Below are 16169 nucleotides of genomic sequence, written 5' to 3' on the forward strand. Positions count from 1 at the left end.
TCCTCCCCCCTGCACCCGTAGATCCTGCTATGGGTAAGTTACCCGAGACCGCAGCCCTTTTCCTTTCGAGTGGCCTTTCGATGCAAAATGTTGTTAGTAAGTTGAATAAGGCCTCAATCAAAAACATCCCTACCATCTCGCCTCCTCCCAATGGTGCACTTCCACCGCCGCCTGGTGCAGTTGCCGGTCATTCCAACTTCCCCAGAGTCATCTCACCGCCTTCTACTTATCGACCCAAGACTGTGTCACCACCAAAGATGCGTAACCAAGGACTACGTGCCTCCAAAACAATCTCGCCGCCCACAGGCCCGCCACCTGCAGGCCCTCCACCATCAGCTCCAAGGACCACACCTTCTCCATCTCTTGGGCCCATCCCAAAACCACCTTCTGGACCTCCACCTATGTCCCGTGCACCTACTCCAAGCGATAATGCTTCGATGGCAGGAGCGGGTACGTCTAGAAATCCAGCTGCTCTGGTCGACTACACTCCTATGACAACCTACACTGGAAAACCAAAGTCTCCAGTCACGGGAGATCCTGAACAACCTGCATCGCCCAATTCTACTCTTTCAGACACCACACGTCCGACTCCTGCAAGAAATATCCCCATGGGTTTTCCCGTAGTCACGCCTTTGAACCCTCCTCATTGGAACGTTAAGCCTAGCCCATCATCAGTATCATCCGTAGCAGCTACAGCTACTGAAAAAGAGACCTCCGGGACCGTATCAGAATCAACTCCTTCAGGATCGCCTACAGGCTCACCTTCGTCTACAAACTCAACACCACCTTCTTCTGCCGGCTCAACGCCAACATCTAACAGACGGGATTTTCGACCCATTTCATTCTTGACTCAACCGAAGCACTCGAGTTTGATCGATTTTTCGGCTCAAGCGGAGCAACACACGCAGCAACAACAGCAGCAACAGGACTCTTTGCAGCCCAAAAAATCTGCAGCAGAGAATGTATACGTCCCTAACCCTAATAATAATATTATCCCGCCCAGCCAGCTGCATTTACAGCATATCCAGAATACAGATTTGTTCCGCCCAAACAATAGGAATAGCCGCATGCTAGGTAGCCCTAGCTTGGGACCATCACCATCGCCTACTTTAGACAGTAGAAGTAACAACAACAGGATTATCCACAGTCCACATCTTGGACCGTCGAATGGTAGACCTGGATCTCCCGCATTCACCCTCCCACCTCCATCTAGCTCATCCTCATCTGCTCGAGGGGGTACAACCTTTCCAACTGTGGAAGGATCTATTTGGATGCGCGAGCCAAAAGGTAATCTTGAAAGCTTTTTATATATACTAACTATATTATTTATTAAGTAAACTTTTCTGATTATATGATGCCATGGATATATATTGATCATTTTTCTTCTATTTTATTTTATTTTATTTTATTTTACTGTACGCTCAGTTGCAAGCAGTTTAGGTGCTGGGAAGCGAACCTGTGTAGAGGAAGATTTCTCAACACTATCAATGAGGCAAGGAAGTGAGGCTCGAGAGAATATTAATCGAGCACCGCAACAAACTAATCCTCCGTCGTCATCATCTGCAACGAATCCGGCCGCTAATGGCACATCGCTGTCAACCTCGCCTTCCTCTGCAATTTCGGCCAACTCTAGTATCACCACCATGAACACCAATGCTTCAGCCAGTACTTCTACGACCGCAGCCGCAGCTTCATCTCCTGCCAATGCTATCGCGCCTATCAAACCTCGAGTACAGCTCGATAACTTTTACAGTCTCGCAGACCCTTACAAAGATTTGCAACATGATGAGCCGACAGATTTTTTTACTGCAGTAACACAGTCAGATATTGCAACGATTGAACGGATGCTGAAGTTGTTCCCGAATTTGATCCATGAATCCAATGGGTTCTGGCCTCATCCCACCCCCATCTTGGTGGCCGCACGATCTCGATATCCAATCGAGACAATGAAGACGTTGATTCAATATGGTGCGGCTTTGGACCGTGGAGATCATAATGGAACGACGGTTCTACATTTTGTCTGCGAACAGTATTCAGACCCTGTAGAGGCGATCCAGTTTTTGACACGAGCTGGTGCAGACTGTAACAGTCGAGATGCCAAAAAGCGAACGCCGTTAATGGTCTTGTTGCAAAATTCACATGTGTGTTCAACTAAGGTCTTGATTGATTCCATGAGATGCCTCTTCAAGTTTGGAGCCCAAACCAAGGTGATGGATCATCAGTTCCAGCGGACGCCGTTGCATTATGCGATCTTGCACAGCAAAGAGCCTGCTCCTGTGATGGAACTCTTGTTGAAGAAGGGATCTGAAGTGAATGCTCGAGACTGGAGGAAATCGACACCGCTGCATTTGGTGTTGGAGAAGATGGATGATGAAGAAATTGTTCAGATGTTGTTGTTATATGGTGCAGACCCAGGGTTGAAGAATGGCAACAAACGAAACGCGCTGGGTGTCGCAGCAGAGAATTTGAGAGTGATGAGTGCCTGGTTCTTACTGGAGAATGATTTGATGTCTTCAGCCCCCGAATCTATCAAGAAGGCTAACGAGTTGTGTTCTAAAGCCGATGGGCCCGATAAGTCTGCGAAGCCTTTGTTCAAGAACACATTGTCGGATTGGCAAGGCAAAGAGGGCAAGCAGCGAAGAATTCAGTTGGCTCAAGATGTGGTGTTACGAGTGCAGAGAACGCCAGATATGAAGACAATCGATCAAACGCAATATGCACTCGAGTTCCTGGACAGTGTTGGACAGCCCATCCATTTGAACAATGTCCATATGAATAATATTAATGTAATTGGATCAGGTATTACAGTTGCTGGAGGAAGTATCGGTGCTGGAGGCGTAGGTGGTCTTGGCATGGGCATTGGTATTGGATCTGGCAGTAACGTATCTCCTACTACTAGCAGTCATTCTCATCGCTAAAAGTAAAAAAAAAAAAACTAATCAATTAAGTAGCTAATAAAACCTCCATGATACCCAAAAAAAAATAAACAATAGCATTTTAAGGACTGATGCTGATTCTATATTTTTTTTTTTTTTTTTTTTTTTCTAATGATGGTATGAACCAATTTAACTAAGATCTATTTTTGATTTGTTTTTTAAATATTTTTAAGCAAACTCGCTCCAGAGACGCTCGAACTCGGCCTTGAAGCCCTGGACAGCCTTTGGAGAATTGGTCAGAGTCAAATTCTCACGGTTGTCAAAACGAGCACCCTTGGTCCAATTATAGGAGCCATTGATCACCAATGCATCATCAATGACTGCAAACTTGTGATGCATGTGTGATGGACTATATTCGTAGGACGCAAAAGAATGTTTGTTGACGGGTTATTATATACCTATCATCTCTATTACTCAGATCTATGCAAAGGAGGGTTCGTATTACCTATTATCCAGACGTGAAGGAATGTTGTGCTCATCTGTAAGACGATGGACATCTGATCCTAAGTCTTCAGCCTATTAAGAAAAAAAAAAAAAAAAAAAAGAAAAGTTTATAAAATGATCTCTATTGTTCAAAGTCGCGTCAACTTTTAGCTCTGCAATAAATATAAAAATATTTTTTTTTTCCTACCTTATCGTTATCTGCAATGATGCGAACCTTGACGCCGCGCTCATGTGCCTAGAAATTCAAAATGTAATATGGTGATTAGTTTAATCGTTAATTTGATGCATGCATAAACGCATTTCATGTATAAATAATTACCCTAATAATGGCTTTAGCAAGCTGATCATCTGTAATGGTGAAGACACAGATATCCAACGACTTCTTGGCATCATCCAATGTCTTGACCAACATCTGGAAGCTTTGTTCCGAAGGGAAGAAGATTGGACTGACAAAGACATTGCTGCCTCCTTGCTTGTCATTGTTGCTATGGTTATTGTTATTGTTTTCATGGTTGTCAGGCAAGGGGGTAGGCTTAGGAGTAGGCTTAGGAGCAGGCTGCTGTCCCGAGGAGTGATTGCCAGAGGCATTCAGCAGTGTCTCGAGCCAAGTAATCTTTATAAAAATAAATAAATAAATAAAAAACAAAGTTATTCCGGTGCTTGCTGCTCACAGAAACATGATGTCCATAACTCCAGAATTTTATGTTCCCAGACTAATATCAATTGCCTAGCAAAATATCATAAAAGGAAAAGAGCCTTACAATGTCTTTGTCATGGTCAACAGCACAAGCAGAGCGAGCAGCGTTGAATAATTGTTGGATCGAGGGTGCAGAACTGCTCTCCTTGGTATGTTGCTCATATACGCCAATCAGGCCCTGACGGGTGGTCTGGTCTTGAACAATGGAAGGGGCTGAGTTGAAAGTCTGGATGAAGACTGTGTTAGAATGGCGAACTACAATGGCAAAAAGAGCACTGATGCCTGAAAAGGTGGGTCGATACTCCCGCTCCTGCAATTTTTTGGACTCCATGTCCTCCTTTCTTTTTGTACAAATAAAAAGGAGCCCTGTTCGTTTTTTTTTTTTTTTTTTTTTTTTTTTTTTTTGCGCTTTTGCGTTTTTCCGTTGGGGTTGCGTTGAAAAAAGATCCCTGTCAATTAACTATGCTGCTCCATACGCCCAATTTGAATCCTATCCAGTTAGCTATATAATTATAGGAAAGGACACTCGATTGGCGGATATCGGATGAATTAAGGGAAAGAAGCTGTATTGACCCTCCTTGTTGTTCCCTCAGTCCCAAGACTGCGTGAATGAATAGAATATAATAGGACATTTTATACTTGCCTTATCCAGGTAGTCGTTCAGGGACAGGTTTTGTGCCTCCTCCACAGAGATAGTGCGGGGAGGACGGACAAAAGGAAGAAGACAATTGAGAATGAGTCCAGACATGGTTGAGCAACTGATGACAATGAATGAAAATGAATGGATGAATGAATGGATGAATGAGAAAAAGAGGATGGATGAAAGAAGAAGAAAGTGTGGTGGATTGTTTTATACGTTTTCTTATTTTAAGAGAAATTAGCGAGTGGCAACCTAATTGAGCGGATCTTCAAAAGTCCAAATGACCAGGGACCAAAAGACTCTGAATTGTAATCAGTCCCCTCCCTTATTCTATTTATTTCATCCGTTGGGCTGAATTTGCATCTACTGGTCTGTGGCTGCAGTTTTTTTTTTTTTTTTTTTTTTTTTTTTGGATCCTTTTCTTTGATGTCGTTGGCTCTCCTTAGTGTAGTGCCCAATATCTTTGAGTTTTCTAGGGCGCGAATTGAATTCTTCAAGCTATTATGATTATAAAATCGTCAAGCCCATCATTGGTGCAAGTATAAGCATGTAAACTCTATAACCATAATTTCGAAACGGTGTACTTGCTCCCTACTGATACCCAGGAGTAGGTTCTGCCTCGACCACATTCTACAACAGCCACAAATGCATTTCTGAAAAGAAACAAATGAACTAACAGCAAAGCATGATGGAACCAAAATATAACACCATCATAAACCAACTATAGAAAAAGCAGTGGGTTAACAATGTGTAGTGATGAGGTCCAACACTCTCTCATTTGTTTGCTTTGCAAGAATAATGTGAGACGCGTATTTGCTACCAGTGAGATGACACGTTGAATGTGAGCCCATTTTCAATTTTTTGTTACGAAAGCACGCGGAAGTGTAGTCTATTGAGAGAGACATTGACCTTAAACAGCCCTTTTCAGTTGGACCAAGTCTTTTATAATGCGTTCAAAAGGTATCAATAGTTCTGAATTAATAGGCGTCCCGAAATAGTGATCCACAACACTTCAGAATCCCTCCTCAAGCTAATTCCTTACGCCGCTTTCTCAGCATAAAAGGACATCCAATTTTGGTGAGCTAGTGCAGTGTAGGACCAAAGGCCAGACGGCTTGGTCTTATTATCAACGGAAGGATATGGGCAAAGAACAATAGATTTATTTTTAACTCAGGAGGCAACAACGAGGTCACGCGGTCAAAGAAGCCCCAGGTTTTCCAACAAAGATAATATGATAGAGAGCATTTAGAGAAAAAAGTATGAGGCTATCATCTACAGATGGATTGAACTAGGATCACTTCTTTAACGAAAGGCCAAGAGAAGCTTTTGAAGTCCATGTAGTGCTCATCCTTCTGGGCTAGATTGTTGAAAGCGTGCCACTAAAGTTCACCGTTCATGGGGCCGCAAATAGACTAATAGACACCTTTTATATATCAACATAGCGAAAGATGATCTTGCAATAGTATCGTGTCTCAAAACAATCGAGGGTGGTATAATGGCGCTTTCAACAACCATGTATCCTTGCTTAGTACAAGCGAAGGTAAGTGTTAGAGCCTGAAAGTCAAAGGTGCTGTAAGAAAACAGAGAAAGGCTCTCAGGAGGCGTAAATCCCTTAAACGAACTGATGCATCGTGAAAAAAAAAAAAAAAAAAAAAAAAAAAAAAAGTATGAAAAAAGCAGATGGCTCATGGGAGCCTTCATAACATTTAAATAGTACGTTCTAGTTCTAGCTATTATGTTTTCTGTTATGACACCAGTCGCTTTGTTAGTGGCAACATTTCACCTAATAGTAAAAAGCTGTAGCTGTGGCGTTTGCGATGATCCGTTTCAACGTAAAGCTTCTTGCTTTGAATAGTAACAATAGTAATTTCATAATTGTCGACGATAGATGTGCAAAATGGTAAAAGGAATTTGCAACTAGGGATTTTTTGCTTCTAAAAGTTACGAGTGATATGATGATCTGAGCGAACATAATACGGGTTTATCCACGACAACATACTATTTGTTGACAAGCACATACTCATATAGTTATATAAAAAGGGAAGTTCAGGTTTTGGATAAACCTTTAATACAGTAAATGGAGTTGGGCAAGATGTAAAAAAAAGTTATTTGTGCATCCATTTATTTCTCTTTTACTTTTTCCGCCCAAACAATCACATAATTCGTGGTCCTTTTCCCCCTGAATACAGCGTGGCGTTTCATGGAAAAAAAATGTCCGAAAACTCAAACACGTCAACAAGCTAAGCTGGCTTGTTTGTATCCATATTCTAAAAATGACTGATTTGCTTTCTAGTTTGCTCAGAATGGGGCGGAGAAGGGAGCTGTGAGGCATGATCGTCTTTTATTCTCTGGATAGGATTTATCGTTCTTGTTCCAGGGAGGCTGAGTAAGGCAGAGGCTAAAATCCTTTTTCTTTAAGAGCGAAAATGGTGGAATGGTGGTTCCTAAAAGTGTGTCAGTTTATTATGAATGAGTAATGGTGGTCAAAGCGTTGATTTTATTTTATTTGTCGAGAAATTGCATTTAGAAAATACCCCACCATGATAACAAGTCCTTTCATGGACTTCTGCAGTATTTCCTTTGTCATCTATTAGGTTTGGCTAAAAAAAAAAAAAAAAAAAAAAAAAAGAGATACGACATGTCCAAGATGAAGGGAGATTGATATTATTATTTTCATTCAAAAAAGAGACTCCATCATGAATCTTCCTAACTTCCCCCCCTTGAGTGACCACATTTGAGGAAACAGAAAGAATGTCAAGCTAAGGGGTATATTGGCCATTCATGCTATGGAATGAAAATGATCGCTAGGCCGGGCTACCTCCTTTAAAACTCTATGCAATCGCATGAGATGACTTCGAAAAAAAAAAATAAATAAATAAAAAGGTAAACAAAGAGTACGGAACAAAATAATGCCATTGAATCAATCCACTACATAAAAACCGGATGAGCTTGTCTGTCAGGCCTGAAAACAAGGAGACTGAAAAAAAAACCCCCCCGGAAGAGAACTAAGAAGACTAAGAAGGTTAAGAAGGCGAAGAAAGCGAGAGAAGCGACTAAACGAAGGGAGAAGTAAATTGGCAGAGCAGAGGGTAAGCGTGTGCTTTGCGCAGATCCATCTCAAGTTCGTGGAAATTACTGATGAGAGCAAGGGGTGAAAGAAATAAACGCGAGAGCAGTTCACTGTTCATATTCTTAGTTGTTTTATTCATCACCATTAACCACTGCCATTTTATACACAGGGGGAAAGGATAGGTGAAGGAAAAAGTCCAGCCAGGTACGGTTTTGAAATAAGAATAGACCTTTCCGCGGAATGAAGAGACAGAAGAGGCAGATTCAGCTCAGCAAGAGAGTAAGAACCCCCCCCCCCCACGGCGCTCAACGTGTAAACACAGAACGTTCATTTTTATTTGGGGGTTCAATCATAAAAAAAGACGTCCGTGTCCTGACATGCATGCCGCGCTCTGGTCAAAAGGAAAATTGCTCCCTTTCTTTTTCTTTTCTTTTTTTTTTTTTTTTTTTCTCTCTTTATTTCTCTCCTCTTTTCCGTTCTAAAGTCATCTGTTCTTTATCCTTTTTCTATTTCCCTTATCATTCTCTTTCTCGACAACAACCTGATATACATTTCTCTGTTGACTTACTACACATCTTCTCAAAACTCATTCTATACCATTTTCGTTTTTCTCCTCTTTCAGGTTGTGAAGGAGGGGAAAGCGAAACACGTTCGAGGTTCGTGTTCTTCTCAATGACCTTCTCTCCTTTTCAACAACGTCATTCCGGTATTCTCTTTATTATTATTATTTTCTCACTCTGTAGCGATCGGATATTTACCATACATAGCCATATCCACCCATATCTAATACATCCACTAAATTCAATCACATATTCACCCAATCAACAGACTTCAGCCTGCGAAACTCATATCTTTATCAGCCTCAAAATCCTTTTTTTTTTTTTTTTTTTAGTCTATCATTTGGATATTTCCTTCGACGGGTTGACGAAAAAGGGCGATCAAGAATCAAGCCTGTCTCGGTTCCTTCCTTGTCCGCTTTGCTTCTATTTTAATCACTAATACATCATAGTCGATCCAGAAAAACAGGCCTAAACAAGTGAATCAGAATCAGGCACTCCTTTTACTTCCCACTCTTCTTTTCTTTCTTTTCTTTTTTCCCGTTGTTTCCTCACTTTTGAATCATTTGGCAACATTAAGAAAGGTAACCTCTCTCACTGATATTAATCATTTTGTTTTTACTTGTAGGCATAGTTCTATTACTCATGTGATGGATGGTCCTCTCCTTTACTCGTTCTTACTTATACCACGCCTACCATATATTTTTTTTTTCTTTCTTCTTCCATCCCATTTCAGATTGTTTTCCCTCTGTTCCTGCTCCTATACTGGTCATTGTTTCTTTCTTCTGCTGCTGCAGCCACCTTAAATGATTTCTTTGTCCTTCCTTCTTTTTGGTGTATTGTCATACCTACATTAAAGACCGTTGGTGTGATGTGGTGCGTTTTTGATTTAATATTAATATTATTAATATTATTCTGAGTCGGCTTTTATTTGTTTCTAAGAAAGAACAGTCAATATTGTTTCAATCTTGGAGAGTAGGTGGTTTTTTTTTTTTTTTTTTTTTTTTTTAGTATGATGTGTTGATGAGTCTGATATTGAATTGTGAAAAACCATTGGTCTTGAATAAAAATCCCTTCGTGCATGTTATACATATATATTTAAATATTTATATACAATACACATTAATACACATTGACTGAGCTGGAATGGATCGTCTCTCGCAAAAATGCCATGCGAAATGGGTTAATGACGAAACTTTAAATCAAGGGAAAAATCAGGTGCGTGCGTTCTGTGACGGGAGGAAACTATAAACGTATAAACGGGTCATTTTATTTCGAAAATAAAAACGGGAAAGTTCTTTTTTATCACACTAGAGTTAATTCATTTCATGGTCTATATGGTCTATATGGTGTACATGGTCTACATGGTCTATATGGTGTGTACATGGTCTACATGGTCTATGGTCACAAAGAGACAAGCGTAGATCGGAGGATATATAGTGGGATCGCATGTTTATTTTTCATCTTTTTTTTTTCTCTGTATTTGTTTGGTGTGTTTAGATTGTTTTAGTCTTTTTTTTTTTTTTTTTTTTTTTTTTTTTTCTTCTTCTTTCAAAATGGTGATTGTTTCCCGCAGTATCAAAAGGTGGCGAGCGAGGTATGGATTGCAGCTGATACTGCAATCATTCGTATTTTTGCATTCTGTAAAAGGGTCTGTGGGAGGGGCGTGCACAGAGACGTAAAGATAGACAATCATGGCACTCAAAAATGGCTGTGGAGCGCAGCTCTCATAAAAAGAACACAAAGAGCACTCATTGTTCTCTCCTTCCCTTCGCTTCCCTTCGCTTCCCTCCGCTTCCCCTTCGCTTCCCTCCCTTCCCTTCTTTTTCTTCCCTCTCATTTCGGTCTCTCACTCTGCTTACCTTCTCACTCCACTCCTCTATACCCATTCCTATCTATCATCAAGCAGCAGAGCGTTCCTTTATTTTTTGTACATCCTAATTAATCAACTCTAATTTACTTACAATTATCCTCCCTCTATCGGAACGGGTCTCTTTATCCTTCTTCATCTTTCCTCCTCTTCCCCTCCTCCAGACTGCTTATATACACCCTCACTTTCCTCCTCTCCCTCATCCCATCATTAGTATACACCATGGAAATGGAATGTATGGTCCTTCCACCGAAGGCAAGACTATATGAACTTAAATGTAGTGCCGATTTCTCTTCTGAAGAATTCAGTTACTCTATCAAGACTTGGACCAATATGGCTAGTCTTCTTATCAAGCAGGTAAGGGCAATCTTTCATATCTTTCGGCCTTTTTTTTTTTTTTTCCCTCCTGGACTACCATTAGTGTTTCGTTTGTAATCAAGCTAAAAAGCGCCAACCTTTTAAAATGATGACTAATAATTTCTATAGGGGAATAAGGCCGAGTCGATTAAAGACGATGAGTATGCATATATCTCTTATGTACGAGCATGTCTGTAAGTTTTATTTTAATTTTTTTTGGCCACATGTACAGATGGGCTTTTGATTCTATGACGATGTCACAGCCTTCTCTGGCTTACTGCATCCTTACACCCCATCACTCACACCGCGGAACAAACTCGCAGTGTGTGAAAACAGTATTCATGCATTGTATGCAGCACTTTCAGTCACCCTTTCAACAAGGTTGAATTAAAATATTTACATTGTCAATAACCTTCTTTCCTTCTTGCTACTATGCTTGCTTTGTGCAACTTGTTAGGATTATCACCAAGGTCATCCCACATCAGCCACAATACTCAGCCATGATGAACGACATTGCTTGCATTGACCTTCGACAAAAGATTTTGAGTATCATTGCGCGGATAGGTCATCTGGAACGTCGGCTATTGAAGCGATTCGAGCAGGAGAACCAAGAACGTTTGGCTGAAATTCAACGGTCAGAAGCAGAGGCGGAAGCTGCGGCTGCGGCTGTGGCTGCGGCCTTTGCAACACCAGAAACAACCATGTCAACCATTTCAACAGAATATGATAGTGACAGTCCCGTAAGCGAGCTTGCAGCAGGAGAAACAGCAAAGTTGATGGTACGAAGAGCTAGCTTTAGTCAAGGAAGCGATGAAGACCGGAGAGAAGAGCAAGCAGATGATGATGAAGAAGAGGAAGAGGAAGAGGAAGAAGAAGAGCAAGAGGATGTAGTCGAAGTGAGATTTGAGATCCCATCGGATCGTGGTCTGGCTCTAGAGCTAAATTCTCAGATCTATGCATCAAACCCTCATCGACGAACTCTTACCGGTAACGATGACACATGGAGCACGTCATCCTATGGTGACCAACAGCGGTTATACCACCCTCAGCATCAACTCCAGTATGTATACCAAGTACTCGAAAAGCGTTCACATGAAAGCCTACCGACACTCAAGAAAAAGAGTAGCAACGAAGATGAACGCTTGTTGATATCACCGGGATGTCAGCCCAATTATAGTGCTTTGGCGCCGCCATCCGCAATGTTTGCACGCCAAGAAGGGGCCCATGTCCGAAGATGCTCATCTACAGACGCGATCCGCTCAAGTGCCTTTTTCCCCGCCGACACACAGCTTCCATATCTTACAGCAACTCAACAATCAACAACAACGCAAAAACCAGCGGCTGCAGCAAGGGCAGTAGCACCCGCAGTCCCACGGAGATCTAGCCAGAGAGGTTCTGCGGCGGCACCTTTAGTTATGGCTGCCGTGAGCCGAAGTAGCAAGAATAGTCATAATGGTGGTAGTTACGATACAGTACCAGAACACACATGCTCCGCACCTACATCAAGTATACTGGATTGTGAGGGCGACAGGACCGTATACACGCGTGAGACCCCGAAGAGCCAGCTCAATGACCATCGAACAATGAGTATTAATGACAGCAACAGCTTCAGGATACGATCATCAACGTCGCCCATCACGTCTTCACCATTATCTTTCACATCCTCAACTAGGAAAATATCTTTTTTGAAGGAAAGCAGCTCAGTCACAAATCTTCTTAGGAGCTTGCCATCAACTCCTAGAGCATCCATTGATCGGTTGGAGGCTACTCAGGGGGCAAGCTCATCACCCTCAGCAGTGGTGCCATCGTTAGGTTCAGCTGATCAGTCCCCAGTGCCATCCTCAGCATTTTTCACGCCGTCCACGTCTCCGCAATTGAAGTCCAACAGTCCACACATGCACCATCACTCATACTCATTGACATCCATAGTGCCTGGATCCACTAGTCCGGATGTTAATTCTATTTCATCGTCTACAACTAGTCTTTTGCTCTCTGAACCTCCCTTGGATTTACGGGCACAGGTGCAGACGGCTACCAACGCTACAACGACACCAACGAACCCCTCTCCTACACAGAGCAGTGTCACTACATTTACCACGGGCAAAATATCATCTGGGCTGTTACGTAAGATTCGTTCCCGGCCAAAGATGAAAGAACAATTGTTTGAAATGATAGTAGGACCTACACCATCGCTACCCATGTCAGCGTCACCGCCTATGGAGGTAGCTGAGCATATTCGACAGCATTCCAATTCGCATCATCAACATTCTATTCGAGTTGTCGTGTAATGTACAAAAAAAAAAAAAAAAAACAAACAAACAAAAAAAAGAGGCAATACAAATTTAATAATGTAGATTATATACTTTACTTATCTTACCATTTTATCTGTGTAACCGTAATGTGTAATGGAGTGTAATAAAGGTGGACAAAAAAAAAATGCAAAAGCTGTCTAAAAAAAAAAAAAAGATATTTGAATTATTGGTTGATGTCGTGAGTCTTCCGTCTTCTTGATCCAAGAAGTTATTGATGAGTGCATAGTGAGAACATACCAGAGCCTGGAGAAAACCATAGAAAATGGGGTGTTGCTATTGTTTATGGTCTTTGCAAGAATAGCGTCATTACATTTTTCTTTGTCTGGTGTACATGTACACAAGGTTAATTGTATTTATTGGAATCGTATTACACAGAAACACACACTTCGATTTGCTTCACGTGACATCCCTTCAAGATGGGCAACTAAGCTTCTTGAGTTGAGTGGATAAGCAACAGCCTGGGTGAAATAATTAAGCTCAAGCACAGGTGCTTGATCAGCATAGTGTCTCCAGCGATGAAACTATAGGAGGGATTTATCAACTACAAGCGAATAAATCTTGGACTAAAACTTCCTAGAGGAAAGGTTTGAGAGAAGGTCTCTGTTGGAACTGCTCTATCTGACAGACACTCATTCCTGGGCCATTTTCTTTTATACCATGAGGCGGAGTGGTCTTGCATTGGTTCCTTTTTTTTCAGATCGATTACATTGTAGAATATAATATTGGGCTCAAGCGGATCGTATCCAAGCTTTTTTCCTAACCCAAGTGGATACGAGGTCCTTTGGTTTTGTCAAGGTTGTAAAATCCCTTCACTTTGAGCAGACAACATCAGCCTGATATATTAAGACCTAATTTAACACGTTCTTTTATTCGTCAGACCTACCATACAATCTACAGCCTTCTCCGTTTTCACTGCCAGATTGAGTAACTCGGCATATTGTCTTTCTCTCATTTCCAATGAAAGGCTGTATACAGAGCGCAACCTTCCTTCTCGTTTTTTTTTTTTTTTTTTTTTTTCCGATGAGTTTTAGCCGAAATCTTGTATTATTATCATTATTATTATGCAGTCTTGATCCCCCCCCGCCCTCCTTTAATACCCTTAGAAGTACCAGGTCAGGAGATAAATTCTACTGAATTGGTGGTAACCTCATATGACGAAATAAAGTTTTTTTTTTTTTTTTTTTTTTTTTTTTTTTTTTTTTTTTCAAATAAAAAGTTGCTGTCAGTGCCTCATCGCGTTTCATGCATGCTGAGGATGATTTGAGGGATGATTTGACATGGGCTGAGTACGAAGGTGAGCAAGTAGACCGACAATAATGTAATCAAGCCTTTTCTTGTGCTTCTTTCTCCCCTAAAAAAGGGCACTACATAAAAATGATCCCATTCTGTTGGTTATTACCAATTTGAGAATGAGGTATCAGAAAAGGGGTTGTTACTTCAAGCAGAAAAGCGTACACAAAGTGAAACAACCCCCGTAAGGAAGGAAGGAAGGAAGGAAGGAAGGAAGAGAGGAAGGAAAAATGAGATATGGAGGCTGGGATGTGGTGAGTCAAGAAGTCTGAGTAGTGATTTTAAAAGGAAAAAAAAAAAACATTATCATGCAAAAACATAATTAGTTCCAGAAGTAGTACCGTGATTCTAATAGAGCTTGCTTACTGTAGATGTCAGCTTAACTTTGTTAATGCATGTTTTACAAATACAACAGCCGGTACATATATTCATCTTTGTATCATTGGGGAATAAAAAGGAAGGGAGAAGGAAGGGAGTGTTGCTTTTTTTTTTTTTTTTTTTTTTTTTTTTTGCATAATACATACATAATGTCCAACAACCACAGCAACGATAACATAACAATAAATAACAATATACCAACCACACAAAACAGCTTCAACAACAACAACAATAATAATAATAATAATAATAATAATAATAATAATAATAATAATAATAATAATAATAATAACATCAACAAAAAGCGCGCGAAAAAAAAAAATAAAAATTATAAAGTCTCTCAATAATTCATGAATATATCAAGCGCGTCAATTTATACATTTCAACGTTTATTTTGCTCGTACTGTACCACAGATCAACAGGGGCACATCGCATCTCACGTTGATTAGAGACGTCATGTTGCACCAACTAAAATGTCTTTGAAATGCAAAGCATGCACATTTATTCTTTTTTCTCCACAACAAACCTGTTTTTATTTTAACTACATTATTATTATTATTATCATTATCATTATTACTATTATTATTATTATTAATATTATTAATATTATTTTAAGTAGTGTTAAACAGAGAACAGATTTGTGAGAAATATCCTTTTCTATACTCTAGTCGATCATCCTTTGTTGTTCTTATTCTTTATTCTAGTGGAGAATAAATAAATAAATAAATAAATAAATAAAACCTCACAATGTTGTATGGGCGAGACAACTTTTGATTATATCCTTTGTCTCTCGAGAAATTATTCTAACAGAACAAATGTACTGAGTGTTTGAATGAAATAAATTAAAAAAGAAAAAAAAAAAAGAAAAAGAAAAAGAAAAAAAAGACCATGTAAGGTTAGACAAAACACATGAAGAAACCACAAAAAGATCAGCTCGGGCTGTTAGTAAATGTCAATTCACGCGAATGAAAAAAAAAAAAAAAAAAAAAAAAAAACTGTATGGCAACATCTCATTTCTTAGAAAATACATTAATCATCTCTAGTGGTTTTTTATTCTCTGAATATCAGTTTAAAAAAGACCCAAATCAAACAGTAAGTGGAGTACGGAGCAAACAAAGCGGACAACTGTACTGCATAATAAACTCCAATAGTTACACATATTATATACAATGACGTTAGCTTCCTCTTTTTTTCTTCCTCTCTTGGCTTGACATATGCATTTAAGCAAATCGATTTTATCCCAAAAGAACAAAAAGAGTCCAGATCGTGGTCGACAAAAAGAGGAAAAACAATAATAATAATAACAATTAGAACCCAGCTCAGCTAATCCATCCCCCATCCACTGAATATACTGTACATGTATGTTCTCTTGCTTGCCCCACATTTTGTGCCTGCATATTCTTTTTTTTTTTATTTTTTATTTTTTTTTTGAGATGGTGGCGTTAACAATTTTGATTTCTCCACCTTTGATTGTTCACATCTTGCATTTGTCTGCTTAGTTGAGAGCGTTAGTTATATAGTCGATGTCTTTTTAAGTACATATTTACAGATTTCCATCATGCTTGCGGTAATCAGAGTGTACATGTGTAGCCATAGAACATTTTACAAAAAAAAAAAA

General features: G+C 40.0%; 4 protein-coding genes across 4 annotated transcripts; 3 read left to right on the forward strand and 1 right to left on the reverse strand.

Annotated features, from left to right (window-relative positions):
* The first annotated feature begins 1451 nt into the window (after positions 1–1451).
* BCR41DRAFT_356025 (ankyrin repeat-containing domain protein) lies at positions 1452–2970 on the forward strand. The gene has a single exon (XM_022024571.1). The coding sequence runs from the start codon at positions 1488–1490 to the stop codon at positions 2916–2918; it is 1431 nt and encodes a 476-aa protein (XP_021880348.1). The 5' UTR covers positions 1452–1487; the 3' UTR covers positions 2919–2970.
* A 78-nt stretch (positions 2971–3048) lies between these two features.
* On the reverse strand, positions 3049–4255 carry BCR41DRAFT_356027 (Phosphatidylserine/phosphatidylglycerophosphate/cardiolipin synthase). Its single transcript, XM_022024572.1, has 4 exons — positions 3700–4255; positions 3568–3615; positions 3382–3452; positions 3049–3285 (listed from the first exon to the last, which is right to left on the reverse strand). Exons 1-4 carry the CDS (start codon positions 3790–3792, stop codon positions 3105–3107), a joined length of 393 nt encoding a protein of 130 aa, XP_021880349.1. The 5' UTR covers positions 3793–4255; the 3' UTR covers positions 3049–3104.
* A 1208-nt stretch (positions 4256–5463) lies between these two features.
* BCR41DRAFT_371696 (hypothetical protein) lies at positions 5464–6572 on the forward strand (the record flags this gene model as incomplete). Its single annotated transcript, XM_022026627.1, has 3 exons — positions 5464–5539; positions 6160–6257; positions 6432–6572. 3 exons carry the CDS (start codon positions 5464–5466, stop codon positions 6570–6572), a joined length of 315 nt encoding a protein of 104 aa, XP_021880350.1.
* Positions 6573–10436: 3864 nt separating this feature from the next.
* On the forward strand, positions 10437–12859 carry BCR41DRAFT_397425 (hypothetical protein; the record flags this gene model as incomplete). The annotated part of the gene is made up of 3 exons (XM_022028890.1): positions 10437–10571; positions 10701–10765; positions 11029–12859. The coding sequence occupies 3 exons, from the start codon at positions 10437–10439 to the stop codon at positions 12857–12859; spliced, it is 2031 nt and encodes a 676-aa protein (XP_021880351.1).
* Between the last annotated feature and the right edge of the window lie 3310 nt (positions 12860–16169).

Source organism: Lobosporangium transversale, assembly GCF_002105155.1.
Source record: "Lobosporangium transversale strain NRRL 3116 chromosome Unknown BCR41scaffold_24, whole genome shotgun sequence".
NCBI lineage: Eukaryota > Fungi > Mortierellomycota > Mortierellomycetes > Mortierellales > Mortierellaceae > Lobosporangium > Lobosporangium transversale.